We start from the raw sequence: 17,922 nt of genomic DNA, 5'->3' as shown, positions 1-17,922 counted from the left end.
CCATAGTGCCTAGGGATGTGCAGGTTAGGGTGGATTGGCCATGGGGAATTGTCCCATAGTGCCCAGGGATGTGCAGGTTAGGGTGGATTGGCCATGGGGAATTGTCCCATAGGGCCCAGGGATGTGCAGGTTAGGTGGATTTGCCATGGGAAATTGTCCCATAGGGCCCAGGGATGTGCAGGTTAGGGTGGATTGGCCATGGGAAATTGTCCCATAGGGCCCAGGGATGTGCAGGTTAGGGTGGATTGGCCATGGGGAATGCAGAGTTATGGGGAGAGGTAGGGACGTGGGTCTGGGCGGGCTGTTCTTCAGATGGTTGATGTTGATTCGATGGGCCAAATGGCCTGTATCCATGCTTTTGGGATTCCACAGTTTCCGTGGGTGGGTAAGAATCAGTCTTCCCAACAGTACGTGACTGGACACTGTGGGTTTGTGGAAGACAGGAGGGTGTCATTCAGAGCACTGAGCCAATGCCAGGCCTTGGACAGAGCTCCCCAATGAGGAGGGTGGTCCTCCCTTCGAAGGACCCAGCTCCCCCCCAGCTGAAGGGGGGGGTCAAGCAGGAACACTGAGATCAAGCAACGGCGGTGGGGGTCACAAGCCCCATCAGAGCGATGGGAATCTGGAATCCCGAGAGGGGAATTTGCAGACGCCCAGAGATCTCCAAGGATTATAGCAACAGGAGGGGGTCACAGAGACAGGGAGAGGGTCACAGAGACAGGGAGGGGCAGGAGGTGTGTCACAGAGACAGGGAGGGGCAGGAGGTGTGTCACAGAGACAGGGAGGGGGTCACAGAGACAGGGAGGGGCAGGAGGTGGGTCACAGAGACAGGGAGGGGCAGGAGGTGGGTCACAGAGACAGGGAGGGGCAGGAGGTGGGTCACAGAGACAGGGAGTGGGAAGGAGCGGGTTACAGAGATAGGGAGGGGGTGTTGGGGCTGGAGGGGGTTACAGAGATAGGGAGGGGGGTGTAGGATGGAGGGGGTTACAGAGATAGGGAGGGGGTGTAGGGGCTGGAGGGGGTTACAGAGATAGGGAGGGGGTGTAGGGCAGGAGAGGGTGTAGGGGCAGGAGGGGGTGTTAGGGCTGGAGGGGGTTACAGAGATAGGGGGGGGTGTAGGGGCAGGAGAGGGTGTAGGGGCAGGAGAGGGTGTAGGGCAGGAGGGGGTGTTAGGGCTGGAGGGGGTTACAGAGATAGGGAGGGGGTGTGGGAAGGAAAGCTACGAGGAAGAGGTGCGAGGTATAAAGGAGAGGGGTTGAGGGACTGGGAACGGGGGGATCGGAGAGAGCGAGCAGGAGGCGGGCAGTCTGGATAGATTCCGAGCGAATCGGAGGTCTCGGGGAAGCAGAGTTTGCGATGAGTCAACATCACAGAAGATCGGAGTTGCAGGCCCAAGGAAGAGCGTGTGTCAGTGCGTGGCTGAGGGTTTCGGTGAGTGGACAGTGGGCGCTCAGGGAAGGGGAGGGAGCCGGTGTCAGTGACCGTCAGTCTCTCGGTGTCGTGGGAGTCCCACGGTGCTCAGACTTACCTCCTTTTGGGTGAGGAGTGTGTGCGGTCAGCCTGGAGGTCACCAGGCCGGTCAGCACCTGCCTGATGCCGGAGAGCAGCTCGCTGGTGACCACCTCCTGCCACTCGGCAGGTTTCCCCTCCATACAGGGCAGGCACGTGTAGACGATGTTGTCCGGCAAGTTCGACAGGATCTCGTACATCTCGTCTGGAGGAGGGAGAGGGGGGCAGCAAAAACAAACACCACCGTCAGCCTCAAACACACACCACTCTCGGCAGAGTCCATTCTGCCCATCGGCCCACTGTTGGCCCACTGCAGATCACAGCAGCCGCTCGCTGGGTTGACGCGCGATAGTCCTCCCCTTCTCCACTCGGAGACAGCCCCCCAGGGCTGCCCTCGCTAACATCTGGAGGGGGGGGGCTGCACGGAAACGGACAGAGTGGTCTTACCGACCGCTCAATTCCCCCCCTCGGGTTACAGGGGTTCAACCTGCGGCAAGCAGACTGCATCTCACCCCACCTTGTCAAGGGGGGCAACTGGGACGGGGGGGGGGGGGGGGGGGCGATAAATGCTGGCCCGCCAGAGGCGCCTGCGTCCCAGAAATGGACATTGAAAGAAACCAGCAGCCCGTCAAGCCCAGGCATGCTGGGAAATCGCCCCTGCACCCTCTGTGAGACCGTAACCCCCCCCGACAGCACCCTCTGTGAGACCGTAAACCCTCCCCCTGACAGCACCCTCTGTGAGACCGTAACCCCCACCGACAGCACCCTCTGTGAGACCGTAACCCCCCCCACTGACAGCACCATCTGTGAGACCGTAACCCCCTCCCCCTCCTGACAGCACCCTCTGTGAGACTGTAACCCCTCCCCCTGACAGCACCCTCTGTGAGACTGTAACCCCCCCTCCCTGACAGCACCCTCTGTGAGACTGTAACCCCCCCTCCTGACAGCACCCTCTGACAGACTGTAACCCCCTGACAGCACCCTCTGTGAGACTGTAACCCCCTCCCCGGACAGCACCCTCTGTGAGACTGTACCCCCTCCCCCCCCGACAGCACCCTTGTGAGACTGTAACCCCCTCCCCCCTGACAGCACCCTCTGTGAGACTGTAACCCCCTCCCCCCTGACAGCACCCTCTGTGAGACTGTAACCCCCTCCCCCCCACTGGCACTGTCAATCCCGAGACCCAGCTAACGCTCTGGGGGCCCGGGTTCAAACCCCACGTGGCTCATGGTGCGGGTCTGAGTCCTCTTTTTAAAAAACAAGTCTGGAATTAAGAGTGGCCACAGCTCCACCTGCCAATTGTCAGGAACGCCCAGCTGGGACACTGGGAAGGAAACTGCGCTCATTCCCTGGGCAGTGTCTACACCCACGGCAATGGGTGGACTCTTCACTGCCCCATGGGCAATTAGGATGGGGCAATACATCCTGACCCAGCCAGGGATACTCACATCCTGTGAATGAATGAGTATAAAAACTCATTTGTCCAAATCACCCCATATCCTCTCTCTACTGGACTGGGGCCATCTCACAGAAACGTATACAATTCAGCCAGGCCTAGACAGGGACAACACAGGAAGGATGGTGCTACTGACCTGGGGTGGGGAGTAACCTCTTCACCCAGAGAGGAGGGGGAGCCTGTGGGGTTCCATGTCACAGACAGTGGTCGGGGGCTGGAACATTGAATGTTTTCAAGTCGGACGGTTTTTCTGTGTATCTACAGTATGGATCCAGAGCCCAGAAAATTCCTAAACTTCACAATCTCCATCCGAAGCAGAATTGCTCTTATGGGAAATGTCTGTTCCTGGTCCAAGCCTTCCCAAGCACAGGGAAAAGCTCAGACCTGATTTTAGTCTGTCAATCTCCAAGCATTCTGTATGTGTCATGACAAGAGACACACTAGCAACAGAGAGAGAGAGAGGAGAGACAGAGGGAGAGAGGGAAAGGGAGAGGGGGGGAGAGAGAGGGAGGGACAGAGAAACAGACAGAGAGAAGAGAGACAGACAGAGAGAAACAGAGAGAGACAGAGAGAGTGAGAGGGGAGGATGGAGAGGGAGGGCGCGAGAGGGAGGGGGCGAGAGGGAGGGGGCGAGAGGGAGGGGGCGAGAGCGAGAGGGAGGGGGCGAGAGGGAGGGGGCGAGAGGGAGGGGGGCGAGAGGGAGGGGGCGAGAGGGAGGGGGCGAGAGGGAGGGGGCGAGAGGGAGAGAGAGGGAGGGAGAGAGAGGGAGAGAGAGGGAGAGAGAGAGACAGACAGGCAGACAGAGAGAGAGAGAGAGAGAGAGAGACAGACACACACAGAGAAAGAGGAGTGAGAGACAGAGACAGAAAGACAGAGAGAGAGAGAGACTGAATATGACACACAGAATAGAATAGCTACCTGATGAAGGAGCAGCGCTCTGAAAGCTAATACTTCCAAATAAACCTGTAGGACTGTAATCTGGGGTTGTGTGGGATTTTTTAACTTCGAATATAAAAGAGCTCTCGAATCTCAAGCAGGGATGCCGTTCGGACGCTCTGGTCAGACCACATTCGGAATATTGTGTGTGCAGGTGTGGGCCCCTCCGAGATGCAGGAGGTCCGCAGCAAGGAGTGACCTGCAGCAGGTCCAGGGAGGGTCACGAGAAAGGGCCCAGCGATGAAAGGGTCAAGGTATCAGGAAGGTGAGAGGACTCTGGGTCTGTACTCGATGGGGGGAGAGCGAATGGAAACAGCCAGAATAGTGACCAGCCTGGACAGAGTGGGTGCTGGGGAGGTGTCGCCATTGGGAGGAAAGATTGGGACCTGAGGGCACAGCCACAGAGTAACGGGTAAACCCTTCAGAGCAGAGATAAGGAGTAACCTCTTCATCCAGAGAGTGGGGGAATCCGTGGGATTCCCAGCTGCAGAAGGCTGTGGGGGCCTGGTCACTGAGGGTATTATAACACGGAGATAGAAAGGGTCACAGGGAGACAGCGGGAGAATGGGGTTCAGAAACTCATCAACCATGATTGAAAGGTGCAGCAGACTGGATGGTCTGAATGGCTATGGCCTAATGGCCATGGGCAGCTCCAGCCTCACCTTGTGAACAAACTGCAGGAAGACAGTCCGGCCTGACCCAGCGAGACACCCTGACCTGAAAACCCCAGGTAGCCGTCCCAATCCTTCACCCTCCCGTCCCCCCCGGCAAACAGCGAGGGAACCCAGCAGAGAAAACCCAGAGGACTGGGGATCAGAGAGTGCTGGAGAAGCTCAGCAGGTCCAGCAGCATCCGTGCTGAAAAACCACGGGTTCACATGGCGGGTGCAGCGACCCTTCTCAGAACTCAGTAGGGTCAACACGGGCTGGAGGGGGGAGGAAATCGTGGGGTGAGATGACTGCTCTCGATCATTTATCACCCCGTCCCGAGTTACACCCCCACTCCCCCCCGTGTTGAGAAGGTGGGTGTGTGCTGCCTCCCTGACCCGCTGCAGTCCATGCGCTGGAGGGAGAGCCACACTGTCCCTGAGGGAGGGAATCCCAGGTTCGAACACAGCCATGCTGAAGGGAGCTCAGTGGGACACAGTGTGGGGAGAATACTCACCCTGGGGCTGAAGGGAGGGGGTGAGGGGCTGAGGGGGATTACCATAAGACTCAGGGCTGGCCTTGTCTGACACTCACGGAAATCCCTTCGCACTTGGCATGGACCCAGTGGTCGCACTTTGAACACTGCATCATCTTACTCTCGTAATCATTATCTTCGTAGCACTTCGTACAGATGGGACAGTAATTCCCTGCAAAAACAACGGGATCCTTCAATCTGGCAGCCCGCTCAGGGTCAGATACAGAGTAAAGCTCCCTCTACACTGTCCCTCATCAAACACTCCCAGGGACAGCACGGGTTAGATACAGAGTAAAGCTCCCTCTACACTGTCCCACATCAAACACCCCCAAGGACAGGGACAGAACGGGGTTAGATACAGAGTAAAACTTCCTCTACACTATCCCACATCAAACACTCCAGGGACAGGGACAGCACGGGGTTAGATACAGAGTAAAGCCCCTCTACACTGTCCCCCATCAAACACTCCCAGGGACAGCACGGGTTAGATACAGAGTAAAGCTCCCTCTACACTGTCCCACATCAAACACCCCAAGGACAGGGACAGAACGGGGTTAGATACAGAGTAAAACTTCCTCTACACTGTCCCCCATCAAACACTCCCAGGGACAGGGACAGCACGGGGTTAGATACAGAGTAAAGCTCTCTCTACACTGTCCCCCATCAAACACCCCCAAGGACAGGGACAGAACGGGGGTTAGATACAGAGTAAAGCTCCCTCTACACTGTCCCACATCAAACACCCCCAAGGACAGGACAGAACGGGGTTAGATACAGAGTAAAGCTCTCTCTACACTGTCCTCCATCAAACACTCCCAGGGACAGGGACAGCACGGGGTTAGATACAGAGTAAAGCTCTCTCTACACTGTCCCCATCAAACACCCCCAAGGACAGGGGCAGCACGGGGTTAGATACAGAATAAAGCTCCCTCTACACTGTCCCCCATCAAACACACCCAGGGACAGGGACAGCACGGGGTTAGATACAGAGTAAAGCTCCCTCTACACTGTCCCCCATCAAACACTCCCAGGACAGGGACAGCACGGGGTTAGATACAGAGTAAAGCTCCCTTTACACTGTCCCTCATCAAACACTCCCAGGGACAGGGACAGCAGGGGTTAGATACAGAGTAAAGCTCCCTCTACACTGTCCCCCCAACACCACCTCCCAGGGACAGGGACAGCACGGGGTTAGATACAGAGTAAAGCTCCCTCTTCTCCTTGAAAGCACAGTGTGACCCGCCCAACACTGACCTTTCTCAAAGAGGTTCGCGCAGTCATTACACAGGGTGAAGTCATATGACCACTCCGCGTCCCAGCTCCTGCCTGGGGTGGTCGCTCCACAGCTTTTACAGCGCACACATTTCGGGCAGACCTGGTCAGGGCAAGGGACAGAGCAGAATATTCACAACACAGCTACCCAGTCCTCAGTAAAAAATAAGGTCTGCAGATGCTGGAGATCACAGCTGCAAATGTGTTGCTGGTCAAAGCACAGCAGGCCAGGCAGCATCTGATGAAGGGCTTATGCTCGAAACGTCGAATTCTCTATTCCTGAGATGCTGCCTGGCCTGCTGTGCTTTGACCAGCAACACATACCCAGTCCTCAGCACAGCCCACTGCCCCAGATATACAGGGTCTGTGTCTGTGATTCCCCCCACACCCCCACACGGTGACGGGACGGGGGTCTGTGTCTGTGATTCCCCCACACGGTGACGGGACAGACGTCTGTGTCTGTGATTCCCCCACACGGTGACGGGACGGGGGTCTGGGTCTGTGATTCCCCCCACACGGTGACAGGACGGGGGTCTGTGTCTGTGATTCCCCCACACCGTGAGGGACGGGGGTCTGTGTCTGTGATTCCCCCACACGGTGACGGGACAGACGTCTGTGTCTGTGATTCCCCCACACGGTCACGGGACGGGGGTCTGTGTCTGTGATTCCCCCACAGGGTGACGGGACGGGGGTCTGTGTCAGTGATTCCCCCACAGGGTGACGGGACGGGGGTCTGTGTCTGTGATTCCCCCACACGGTGACGGGACGGGGGTCTGTGTCTGTGATTCCCCACACACGGTGACGGGACGGGGGTCTGTGTCTGTGATTCCCCCACACGGTGACGGGACGGGGGTCCGTGTCTGTGACTCCCCCACAGGGTGACGGGACGGGGGTCTGTGTCTGTGATTCCCCCACACGGTGACGGGACGGGGGACTGTGTCTGTGATTCCCCCACACGGTGACGGGACGGGGGACTGTGTCTGTGATTCCCCCACACGGTGACGGGACGGGGGTCTGTGTCTGTGATTCCCCCACACGGTGACTTACCCAGGTTTGTCGTTTCTTGCTCGGCCTGTTTGGGTAGCTGGGCCCGAGGCAGGCAGAGTGGTATGTGGCCCGACATTTGTTACAGTCCAGCAGGTGCTGTGGGGAAAGGAGACACCAATCACTTCGCCAGTCTGCTCCTCACTGTACACACACACACTCTCATCCTCATACTCCCTCAGCACTGACCCTCCGACAGTGCCCACTCCCTCAGCACTGACCCTCCGACAGTGCCCACTCCCTCAGCACTGACCCTCCGACAGTGCCCACTCCCTCAGCACTGACCCTCCGACAGTGCCCACTCCCTCAGCACTGACCCTCCGACAGTGCCCACTCCCTCAGCACTGACCTCCGACAGTGCCCACTCCCTCAGCACTGACCCTCCGAGTACCTTGGAAGATTTACTCTTGCGCCCACAGACGTGACAGAACTTGCAGCGACGGCAACACCAGGTCTCCTTCTGCTCAGCGTTCGGTCGCTCCCTCTCGTCCAGGCAGAAACTGTGGAAGGGCTCACAGCAAACCTGACAATACACCATCTACCCAGCCCGCACCGGGAGGGGGCCGCAAGGGCAGGGTGGGGGCAAAGGGACCGGTGGGTGAAGGGTTGGGGTGGTGGAGAAGGGGCGGGGAGGAGGAAGAGGGGTTCAGAGAGAGAGAGAGGAGGGGCGGGGGGGGGAGAGAGAGAATGTAAGAGGGGGAGAGAGAGAGGGGGGGAGAGGGCGGGGAGATAGGGGGGCAGAGAGAGAAGGGGGGCAGAGAGAGAGCGGGGCAGAGAGAGAAGGGGGGCGGAGGGGGGGGCGGAGAGGGGGGCGCGGAGAGGGGGGTGGAGAGAGAAGGGGGGCAGAGAAGGGGGGCAGAGAGGGGGGAGCGGGGGGGCGAGAGGGAGGGCGGGGGGGCGGGGGGAGAGAGAGGGGGGCAGAGAGAGGGGGGCGGGGGGGCAGAGAGAGGGGGGCAGAGAGAGGGGGGGCAGAGAGGGGGAGAGGGCGGGGGGGCAGAGAGAGGAGGGGCGGGGGGGCAGAGAGAGGGGGGGCAGAGAGAGGGGGGCGGGGGGGGGGAGAGAGAGGGGGGCAGAGAGAGGGGGGGCAGAGAGAGGGGGGCAGAGAGAGGGGGTCAAAGAGGGGGGGCAGAGAGAGGGGGGGGGGCAGAGAGAGGGGGGCAGCAGGGGGAAGAGAGTGGGGGGGCAGAGGGTGGGGAGGGGGGGGGGGTTAGAGGGTGGCAGAGAGAGGGAGGCAGAGAGAGAGGGAGGCAGAGCGAGAGAGAAGGGGGGGCAGAGGGAGGGGGGCGGCAGAGAGAGGGGGGGCAGAGAGAGGGGGCAGGGGGGAAGAGAGTGGGGGGGCAGAGGGTGGGGAGGGGGGGGGTAGAGGGTGGCAGAGAGAGGGAGGCAGAGAGAGAGGGAGGCAGAGAGAGAGAGAGAGAGAGAGAGAGAGAGAGACATCACAATCAGGGACAACAATCCCGCGGTGAGAAATGACATTTCCACGACACAGAGGCCATTCAGCCTTCCTGTCCCAGCCTGTCCCACAGGAACAGGAGCAGGCCATTCAGCCCCTTCTCCAGCCTGTCCCACAGGAACAGGAGCAGGCCATTCAGCCCCTTCTCCAGCCTGTCCCACAGGAACAGGAGCAGGCCATTCAGCCTGTTTGAGCTAGGTTCAGCAGATCACAGCTGCTCCTCTCCTAGCTCGATGGTCACCGTTTACCTGACCCTCGACCTGGTGGGATCCCGGGGTGACTGGCCTTCCAGTGCAGCTCCGCGGAGAATCGGGGAGGGGCGTTCCAGGTTTAACCGCGATGTCAGGGGTCAGCTTACCTCGTGGTGCCCCTGGCTGGCACACAGCAGGCAAAGAACCCGGGGGCAGAAAGGGAACAGAGGAGAGGACGCTGAGACCACCCATGAGCCAGACGTTTTCAATGCTGCAGTCCTCCTGGAGGGGGCGGTGTCGCACGGGGAGATGGGGCAAGGCAAGCATTTAAAGATAAAAACACAGAGCAGAGAACAATTAGCATCACAAACCCAGATTTAAACCGAACTAACCAACAAGCGGGTGGTGATGGAGCCCGGTGTTGTGGTCTAGACTGACGAGGCAGGGTAGGGGGGAGAATCAGTCGCGTTCTCCCCGCCAGGACGGGTACAGTGACACCTTCACACACAAACACAGGCAACATGAAAAATTCCGGGGGTCTTTGACAGGGCTGAGGATTCAGGACATATATTCAAGAACACCAAACTCTGGGGGAGGGAGGGTAATCACTGATTGATTCCGCGCCAGCGTATTGCAGGCCGCTGGTTGGCTTCCATGGCACCCACCCGCCAACCACACACCCCCCCGTGCCTCACACAGAACGAATGGCGTTCCCTCTGTCCCGATGCAGTCGCTGCTGCTGTGTTGATGTGGCAGGTCTGGTTGAGTTGCTGCTGGACAGGAAGCCCCAGGACGTTGACAGTTTCAGAGACACATCAGAACCCAAGGTGCTGGCCACTCACCTTGAAGTCCACCCGTATCCGGTGGACCCCATCGGACAGACCTTTCTGGCGCCCAGTGTTGTTGGTGGTGAAGGGGCTCAGGGGACTCAGTGCCAGCTGCTCCTGTTTGCTCAGGAGGACGGGTTTCTCCTGTGGGAAGCGGGGACAGAAAATCAGCAGGACAAAGAGCCACCACCCCCCGCAATCCCTCCAAACACCAACCATCGACTCGTGCCCCTCAGCAAACCTTCCATCGCTGCTGTACACCAGGTTCCTCCCCAGAGGGTGGGCAAGTCTTCGTGACACCAATGTGTCCCCTTCACACAGGACTGGCCCAGTGTCAGACACACACACACACACACACACAGATACACACACACACAACACACAGATACACACACACACACACACACACACAGATACACAAACACACACACAGACACAGAGATACACACACAGACAGAAAGAGAGATACACACACAGAGACAGAAATACACACACAGGCAGAGAGAGATACACAGACACACACAGATACACAGAGGGAGAGATACACACACACAGAGATACACAGACACAGAGACAAACACACACGTGCACACAGATACGCGCGCATGCACACTCACACACACAGAGGCATACCCACAGAGATAGAGACGTGCACACACACGCACACAGTGACACACACAAACTCTCAGACACAGATGTACACACACACATACACAGAGACGCACTCACAAAGAGACAGAGCCACACACACGTCGGCTTGGGGCACCAATACTCCCTGTTCACCAAACCTGGAACCCATTCGCTGTGGTAGAGCACAGGAGCAGGCCATTCGGCCTCTTGGGTCTGTGCTGGTTCTCTGAAGGACAGGCTCACCCAGACCTGCTCCCCAGCACTCTCCACCAGAACCACGCACCTTCTTCCCTTTCACACAACAATCCAGTTCTCTTCAAAGCCTCCAGTCCCTCTGACCTCTCCAGGTCACTGAAGCCCCTCCATCCCTGGGACTGTTCTCCTGAATTTTTTCCACATCCTCTCTGGAGGTTTCCTATCCTTCCCATGTAGTGGGGCCCACGACTGGGCACCTTCCTCCCTCTACTCTGTGTTCCGAGAAGCAAACCCCAGGACCGTGTCTGCTTCCTGAACCAAGCTCTCTGCCCGGCCTTCCACGATGGGGGTCACCCACTTCCCCAGATCTCTCAGCACCTACAGCCTTTATACCTTCATGCATCCTCCAACGTGGATCACTGCACCTTTCCCTGGATTAAACGTCACCGGCCGTTGGGCTGTGAAAGCTTTGTAATAACACCTTGACCACTCACAATCGGTACCGCAGTGAAGCAGCCTGCAGCCTCTCCCTCTCGGTTTCCCAGCTGGTTTACAACTGACACACAGATGGCACCGCCATTTCACACTCACCTTCTCTCGGCTTTTGCGACATTTCAGTTGCAGGGGTTTCAGTCGCCCCTGGTCACCCATGAGAGACTGGAGATCATCTGAGGGTCAGCACAGGGAATGGGGTTAGTGCCAACAGGGGGTCACAGCCAGAACCCACCTCATCGCCACTCGCTGTCCGACACCACCCAGTATACCCGGACTGCCAATCCCGCCCCGTCACCGTCCTCACACCCCGAAACCCCGCCCCATCAACGTCGCCCCACTCCGAAACCCCACCCAGTCACCGACCCCCCCCACATCCCGTCACCGTTCCCACACCCCAAAACCCACCCTGCACATCACCCCAAATCCCCAGAGCTGGGATGGAGGTGGATGATGAGATATTATAGGCCGACCCGCCTGCGCACAGTCATTGTTACGGTTTTAGAGACTGTTGTTCAGGATGAGATTGTGGAGCACTTCACATAATCCCCTGGAGTGTGGACACAGGCCATTTGGCCCATCCAATTCCACCCAGACCCTCTGATGTTTATCCCACCTACCCTCTCCCTGTCACCCCGCATTTCCTGTGTTTAGCCCACCCTAACCTGCACATCCCTGGGCTCTATGGGACAATTTCCCATGGCCAATCCACCCTAACCTGCACATCCCTGGGCACTATGGGACAAATTCCCCATGGCCAATCCACCCTAACCTGCACATCCCTGGGCACTATGGGACAATTTCCCACGGCCAATCCACCCTAACCTGCACATCCCTGGGCACTATGGGACAATTTCCCATGGCCAATCCACCCTAACCTGCACATCCCTGGACACTATGGGACAATTCCCCATGGCCAATCCACCCTACCCTGTACATCCCTGGGCACTATGGGACAATTTCCCATGGCCAATCCACCCTAACCTGCACATCCCTGGGCACTATGGGACAACTTCCCATGGCCAATCCACCCTAACCTGCACATCCCTGGGCACTATGGGACAATTTCCCATGGCCAATCCACCCTAACCTGCACATCCCTGGGCACTATGGGACAATTTCCATGGCCAATCCACCCTAACCTGACATCCCTGGGCACTATGGGACAACTTCCCATGGCCAATCCACCCTAACCTGCACATCCCTGGACACTATGGGACAATTCCCCATGGCCAATCCACCCTACCCTGTACATCCCTGGGCACTATGGGACAATTTCCATGGCCAATCCACCCTAACCTGTACATCCCTGGACACTATGGGACAATTTCCCACGGCCAATCCACCCTAACCTGCACACCTTTGGACTGTGGGAGGAAACCCACGCAGACACGGGGAGAATGTGCAAACCCCACCCAGACAGTCGCCTGAGGGTGGGATCGATCCGGGGTCCCTGGTGCTGGGAGGCAGCTGTGCTAACCACTGAGGCACCGTACATGATAGAATGGGCTGAATCAGCACAGCTTTGTCAAGGGGAGGTCCTGCCTGACCAATCTGCAGAATTCTCTGAGGTGGGAACGAACAAACGGGGAGGCAGTAGGGTCTCTGACAAGGTGCCACACGCGAGGCTGCTGAGTAAAGACGAGCCCGTGGTGTTAGGGGGAAAGATCACGGGCTGACTGAGGTCAGGAGCTGAGTGACCCCGGGGGGGAACCCACACTGGGCCTCACTGAGCAGGTTATTGGTGAGCGGGGGCTGTGTGATCTCCCTGTTACTGAGCCCTTCCATCACATTCCTGAGGATGGGAGAGGAGACGGATGGGGCAGGAATTGGCCGGGTGGGATTTGTTCCTGTATTTATGTCCGGGACATACCTGGGCAGGGTTTCCCCAGTGGCGGGTAGATGCCCGGGATGTACCCGGACTGGAACAGCTGGGTGAGGGGAGCGGCCCGGTCTGGAGCACATGCCTTCAGTCCCATCGCTGGAATGTTCTCAGGGCCCAGAGCCTTTGCAGTGTCCAGTATCCCTGGCTATCCCGTGGAGTGAATGGGATGGGCTGGAGCCTGGTATCTGTGACGCTGTGGACCACAAGAGGGGGCTGAATGGCCTCCTGTTCCTGTATAACAGGCTGGAGGAGGAGGGAGAGGGGCTGAATGGCCTCCTGTTCTGTGTAACAGGCTGGAGGAGGGGGGAGAGGGGCTGAATGGCCTCCTGTTCTGTGTAACAGGCTGAAGGAGGAGGGAGAGGGGCTGAATGGCTTCCTGGTGTTCCTGCCTGTGAAAGGGTTAGGGGTTAAGGACATGCAAACCCGTCCGTGTCTCGCCCCCACCACCCCCCGGCGCGCGCCCTCCCCACACTCCCAGTTCCGTGCACTCACTCTCCGAGTCAGAGAGGTCGGACTCCTCAAACAGGGCGTAGTAAGACCACTGGCGGGCCGTGCGGCGAATGGACTTGCGCTGGAGCTGGGTGTCGGCTCCCAGCCCCTCGACGGGGTTCAGAGAGGTGTCCCCATTCTTCACCTGCACCTCCTCCACCGCTGCCTCCAGCATGTACTCATAGGCAGCATAACCCTGAGTGTCAGGGAGCCACTCCTCATCATCCTTCCCCATCACCGGCCGAGTGTCAATGGCAGGCAGGAGGGTGATCCGGCTCCTCTTCCGCACTGTGGGAATGGGGGGGGGGGTAAAATCCGTCACAAACGGCATCGTCAGCTCCCCTCCCCGCCACACACACACACACACCTCCCGCAATCCGCTACCCCCCCACTGGGACAATGCAACATCCTCTACAGGAGGCTCTGGGATTCCGTGAGCATCCCATTCCCATCGCCTCACCATTGGAAGCCACGAGCTCTGGGATTCCCTCAGGAGAGGGTGGTGCTGGAAAAGCACAGCAGGTCAGGCAGCATCCGGGGAGCAGGAGAATTGGCGTTTCAGGCAAAAACCTCTTCTTTCAGGCGTATGCCCGAAACGTTGACTCTCCTGCTCCTCAGACGCTGCCTGACCTGCTGTGCTTTTCCAGCACTATTCTCTCGACTCCGATCTTCAGCATCTGCAGCCCTCACTCTCCCCTCTGGAATTCCCTCCCAAACGCGCTCTCATCTAACTCTCCCTCTCCCTTATTGGTTAGGCCGCTGTTGGAATATTGGGTGCAATTCTGGTCTCCTTCCTATCGGAAAGATGTTGTGAAACTTGGAAGGGTTCAGAAAAGATTGACAAGGACGTTGCCAGGGTTGGAGGGTCTGAGCTACAGGGAGAGGCTGAACAGGCTGGGGCTGTTTTCCCTGGAGCGTCGGAGGCTGAGGGGTGACCTTATAGAGGTTTATAAAATCATGAGGGGCATGGAGAGGGTAAATAGACAAGGTCTTTTCCCTGGGATGGGGGGAGTCCAGAATTAGAGGGGCATAGGTTTAGGGGGAGAGGGGGAAGATATAAAAGGGACCTAAGGGGCAACTTTTTCCCCAGAGGGTGGTACGTGTATGGGATGAGCTGCCAGAGGAAGTGGTGGGGGCTGGTACAATGACAGCATTTAAGAGGCATCTGGATGGGGACATGGATAGGAAGGGTTTGGGGGATATGGGCGGGTGCTGGCAGGTGGAACTGGATTGGGTTGGGATATCTGGGTCAGCATGGACGGGTTGGGCCAATTGCTCGAAACGTCGAATTCTCTATTCCTGAGATGCTGCCTAACCTGCTGTGCTTTGACCAGCAACACATTTGCAGCACCAAAGGGTCTGTGTCCATGCTACACAGCTCTATGACTCCGTGATATCTGGGTCAGCATGGACGGGATGGGCCGAAGGGTCTGTTTCTGTGCTGTACAGCTCTATATCTCAGCCTCAGACGCTCCCTGGTATGACCGGTCTATTGGCTGGAGTTTTCCTTTGCCTGTCTGTGCTATCTCCCAGAGTGGCCTGAGCTCAGGTGTTCTCCCTGACACCAGCCTCCTGCCTTCCCCACCTGCCTGCACAGCGTCTGTGTTGGTGTACCCAGCCAAGTCCCCAGCTGGAGCCGCCTCCACCACAATCTCTGGGCAGCATGTCCCACACCCCGAACCATTCGCTCGGTCTCCCCCTGGCTGGGCAGCATGTCCCACACCCCAACCATTCGCTCTGTCCCCCCCTGGCTGGGCAGCATGTCCCACACCCCAACCATTCGCTCGGTCTCCCCCTGGCTGGGCAGCATGTCCCACCCCCCAACCATTCGCTCTGTCCCCCCCTGGCTGGGCAGCATGTCCCACCCCCCAACCATTCGCTCTGTCCCCCCCTGGCTGGGCAGCATGTCCCACACCCCAACCATTCGCTCTGTCCCCCCCCCTGGCTGGGCAGCATGTCCCACACCCCAACCATTCTCTCTGTCCCCCCCTGGCTGGGCAGCATGTCCCACACCCCAACCATTCGCTCTCTCTCCCCCTGGCTGGGCAGCATGTCCCACACCCCAACCATTCGCTCTGTCCCCCCCTGGCTGGGCAGCATGTCCCACACCCCAACCATTCGCTCTGTCTCCCCCTGGCTGGGCAGCATGTCCCACACCCCAACCATTCGCTGTATCTAACCCCGTGCTGTCCCTGGGAGTGTTTGATGGGGAGACAGTGTAGAGGAAGCTTTACTCTGTATCTAACCCCATGCTGTCCCTGTCCCTGGGAGTGTTTGATGGGGGGACAGTGTAGAGGGAGCTTTACTCTGTATCTAACCCCGTGCTGTCCCTGTCCCTGGGAGTGTTTGATGGGGGACAGTGTAGAGGCAGCTTTACTCTGTATCTAGCCCCGTGTTGTCCCGGTCCCTGGGAGTGTTTGATGGGGGGGACAGTGTAGAGGGAGCTTTACTCTGTCTCTAACCCCGTGCTGTCCCTGTCCCTGGGAGTGTTTGATGGGGGGACAGTGTAGAGGGAGCTTTACTCTGTCTCTAACCCCGTGCTGTCCCTGTCCCTGGGAGTGTTTGATGGGGGACAGTGTAGAGGGAGCTGGGAGATGATGTCCTTACCGTTAGCCAGGCGTTCCTGCCGTTTCCGCTCGATTTTATCACACTTGCGCCACCTGCAAGGACAGGACGGAGAAGGTTAACAACAATACACAGGGTGAGGCCATTCAGTCCGCTGTGGCCATGCTGAGTGTTCGACAGAGCCACCCGACCCTGCTCCCTGCACCTCTCCTTCTCCACTTGCCCCCTGTCGATGGTACCCCAGCCCTGCCCTGGGTCAGGTTAATGTGAGGAGTGTCAGTGTCTCCCAGCGCCCAGAGACACCACACCCTGTCACCCACACAGGCATGTGCACACATATACACACACGCACACATATACACACACACGCACACATACACACAGAGGCACGTACACACATACACACACAGGTACGTGCACACACACACACACACACACACACACACACAGTCAAGTGCACACGCACATACACAGGCACGTGCGCGCGCGCACACACAGGCACTTACACATACACACACAGGCACGTGCGCGCGCACCCACAGGCATGCTCACACACAGGTAAGTGCACACACGTGCACACACACACACAGGTACGTGCACACACACACACACACACATACACAGAGGCAGCTACCCTTCCCACAGTGCTGTCACCCAACTGTATTGCAGGAGACCCAGGGCAGGGCAGGGACTCTGGAACAGCAGCGAGAGAGTGACCCACACCAGCTTCATGTCTCAATGGAGCCTCAGAGATTGGTCCCAGCACTCTGGACATACACAGCCCTGCTCACACCCCTCAGCCCAGTCTCAATCCCACCCTCTCCCCACAGCCCAGTCTCAATCCCACCCTCTCCCCACAGCCCAGTCTCAATCCCACCCTCTCCCCACAGCCCAGTCTCAATCCCACCCTCTCCCCACAGCCCAGTCCCAATCCCACCCTCTCTCCACAGCCCAGTCTCAATCCCACCCTCTCCCCACAGCCCAGTCTCAATCCCACCCTCTCCCCACAGCCCAGTCTCAATCCCGCTCTCTCCCCATAGCCTTGTATCAAACCCCAAACTAATCCCACTGTCCTGCTCTCTCCCCATACCCCTGTATCAATCCCCAGACTAATCCCACTGCCCCGCTCTCTCCCCACAGCCCTGCATCAATCCCCAGACTAATCCCACTGTCCCACTCTCTCCCCACAGCTCTGTATCAATCCCCAGACTAATCCCACTGTCCCCGCTCTCTCCCCACAGCCCTGTATCAATCCCCAGACTAATCCCACTGCTCCCCGCTCTCCCCACAGCCCTGTATCAATCCCCAGACTAGTCCCACTGCCTCACTCTCCCCATACCCCTGTATCAATCCCCAGACTAATCCCACTGCCCACCGCTCTCCCCACAGCCCTGTATCAATCCCCAGACTAGTCCCACTGCCTCACTCTCCCCATACCCCTGTATCAATCCCCAGACTAATCCCACTGTCCCCGCTCTCTCCCCACAGCCCTGTATCAATCCCCAGACTAATCCCACTGTCCCTGCTCTCTCCCCACAGCCCTGTATCAATCCCCAGACTAATCCCACTGTCCCTGCTCTCTCCCCACAGCCCTGTATCAAGCCCCAGACTAATCCCACTGTCCCCGCGCTCTCCCCATAGCCCTGTATCAATCCCCAGACTAATCCCACTGTCCCCGCTCTCTCCCCACAGCCTTGTATCAATCCCCAGACTAATCCCACTGTCCCCGCTCTCTCCCCATAGCCCTGTATCAATCCCCAGACTAATCCCACTGCCCCCCGCTCTCCCCACAGCCC

The 17,922-nt window shown here is 58.4% G+C and overlaps 1 protein-coding gene across 1 annotated transcript in view; it reads right to left on the bottom strand.

Annotated features, from left to right (window-relative positions):
- Positions 1 to 1,528: 1,528 nt before the first annotated feature.
- Positions 1,529 to 17,922, bottom strand: part of LOC132808784 (histone-lysine N-methyltransferase 2B-like) — a gene marked incomplete at its 3' end in the record, with an annotated part of 72,512 nt that continues 56,118 nt past the window's right edge. The window contains 12 exon segments of the mRNA XM_060822235.1: positions 1,529 to 1,714; positions 4,619 to 4,826; positions 5,143 to 5,255; positions 6,338 to 6,458; positions 7,403 to 7,498; positions 7,791 to 7,937; positions 9,211 to 9,264; positions 9,266 to 9,325; positions 9,886 to 10,014; positions 11,287 to 11,363; positions 13,565 to 13,849; positions 16,169 to 16,221. Of these exon segments, the coding sequence (XP_060678218.1) occupies positions 1,529 to 1,714; positions 4,619 to 4,826; positions 5,143 to 5,255; positions 6,338 to 6,458; positions 7,403 to 7,498; positions 7,791 to 7,937; positions 9,211 to 9,264; positions 9,266 to 9,325; positions 9,886 to 10,014; positions 11,287 to 11,363; positions 13,565 to 13,849; positions 16,169 to 16,221 (1,529 nt within the window).

Source organism: Hemiscyllium ocellatum (assembly GCF_020745735.1).
Source record: "Hemiscyllium ocellatum isolate sHemOce1 chromosome 38 unlocalized genomic scaffold, sHemOce1.pat.X.cur. SUPER_38_unloc_5, whole genome shotgun sequence".
NCBI lineage: Eukaryota > Metazoa > Chordata > Chondrichthyes > Orectolobiformes > Hemiscylliidae > Hemiscyllium > Hemiscyllium ocellatum.
The sequence above is the reverse complement of the archived record's forward strand: the minus strand, read 5'-3'. Positions and strand labels throughout refer to the sequence as shown.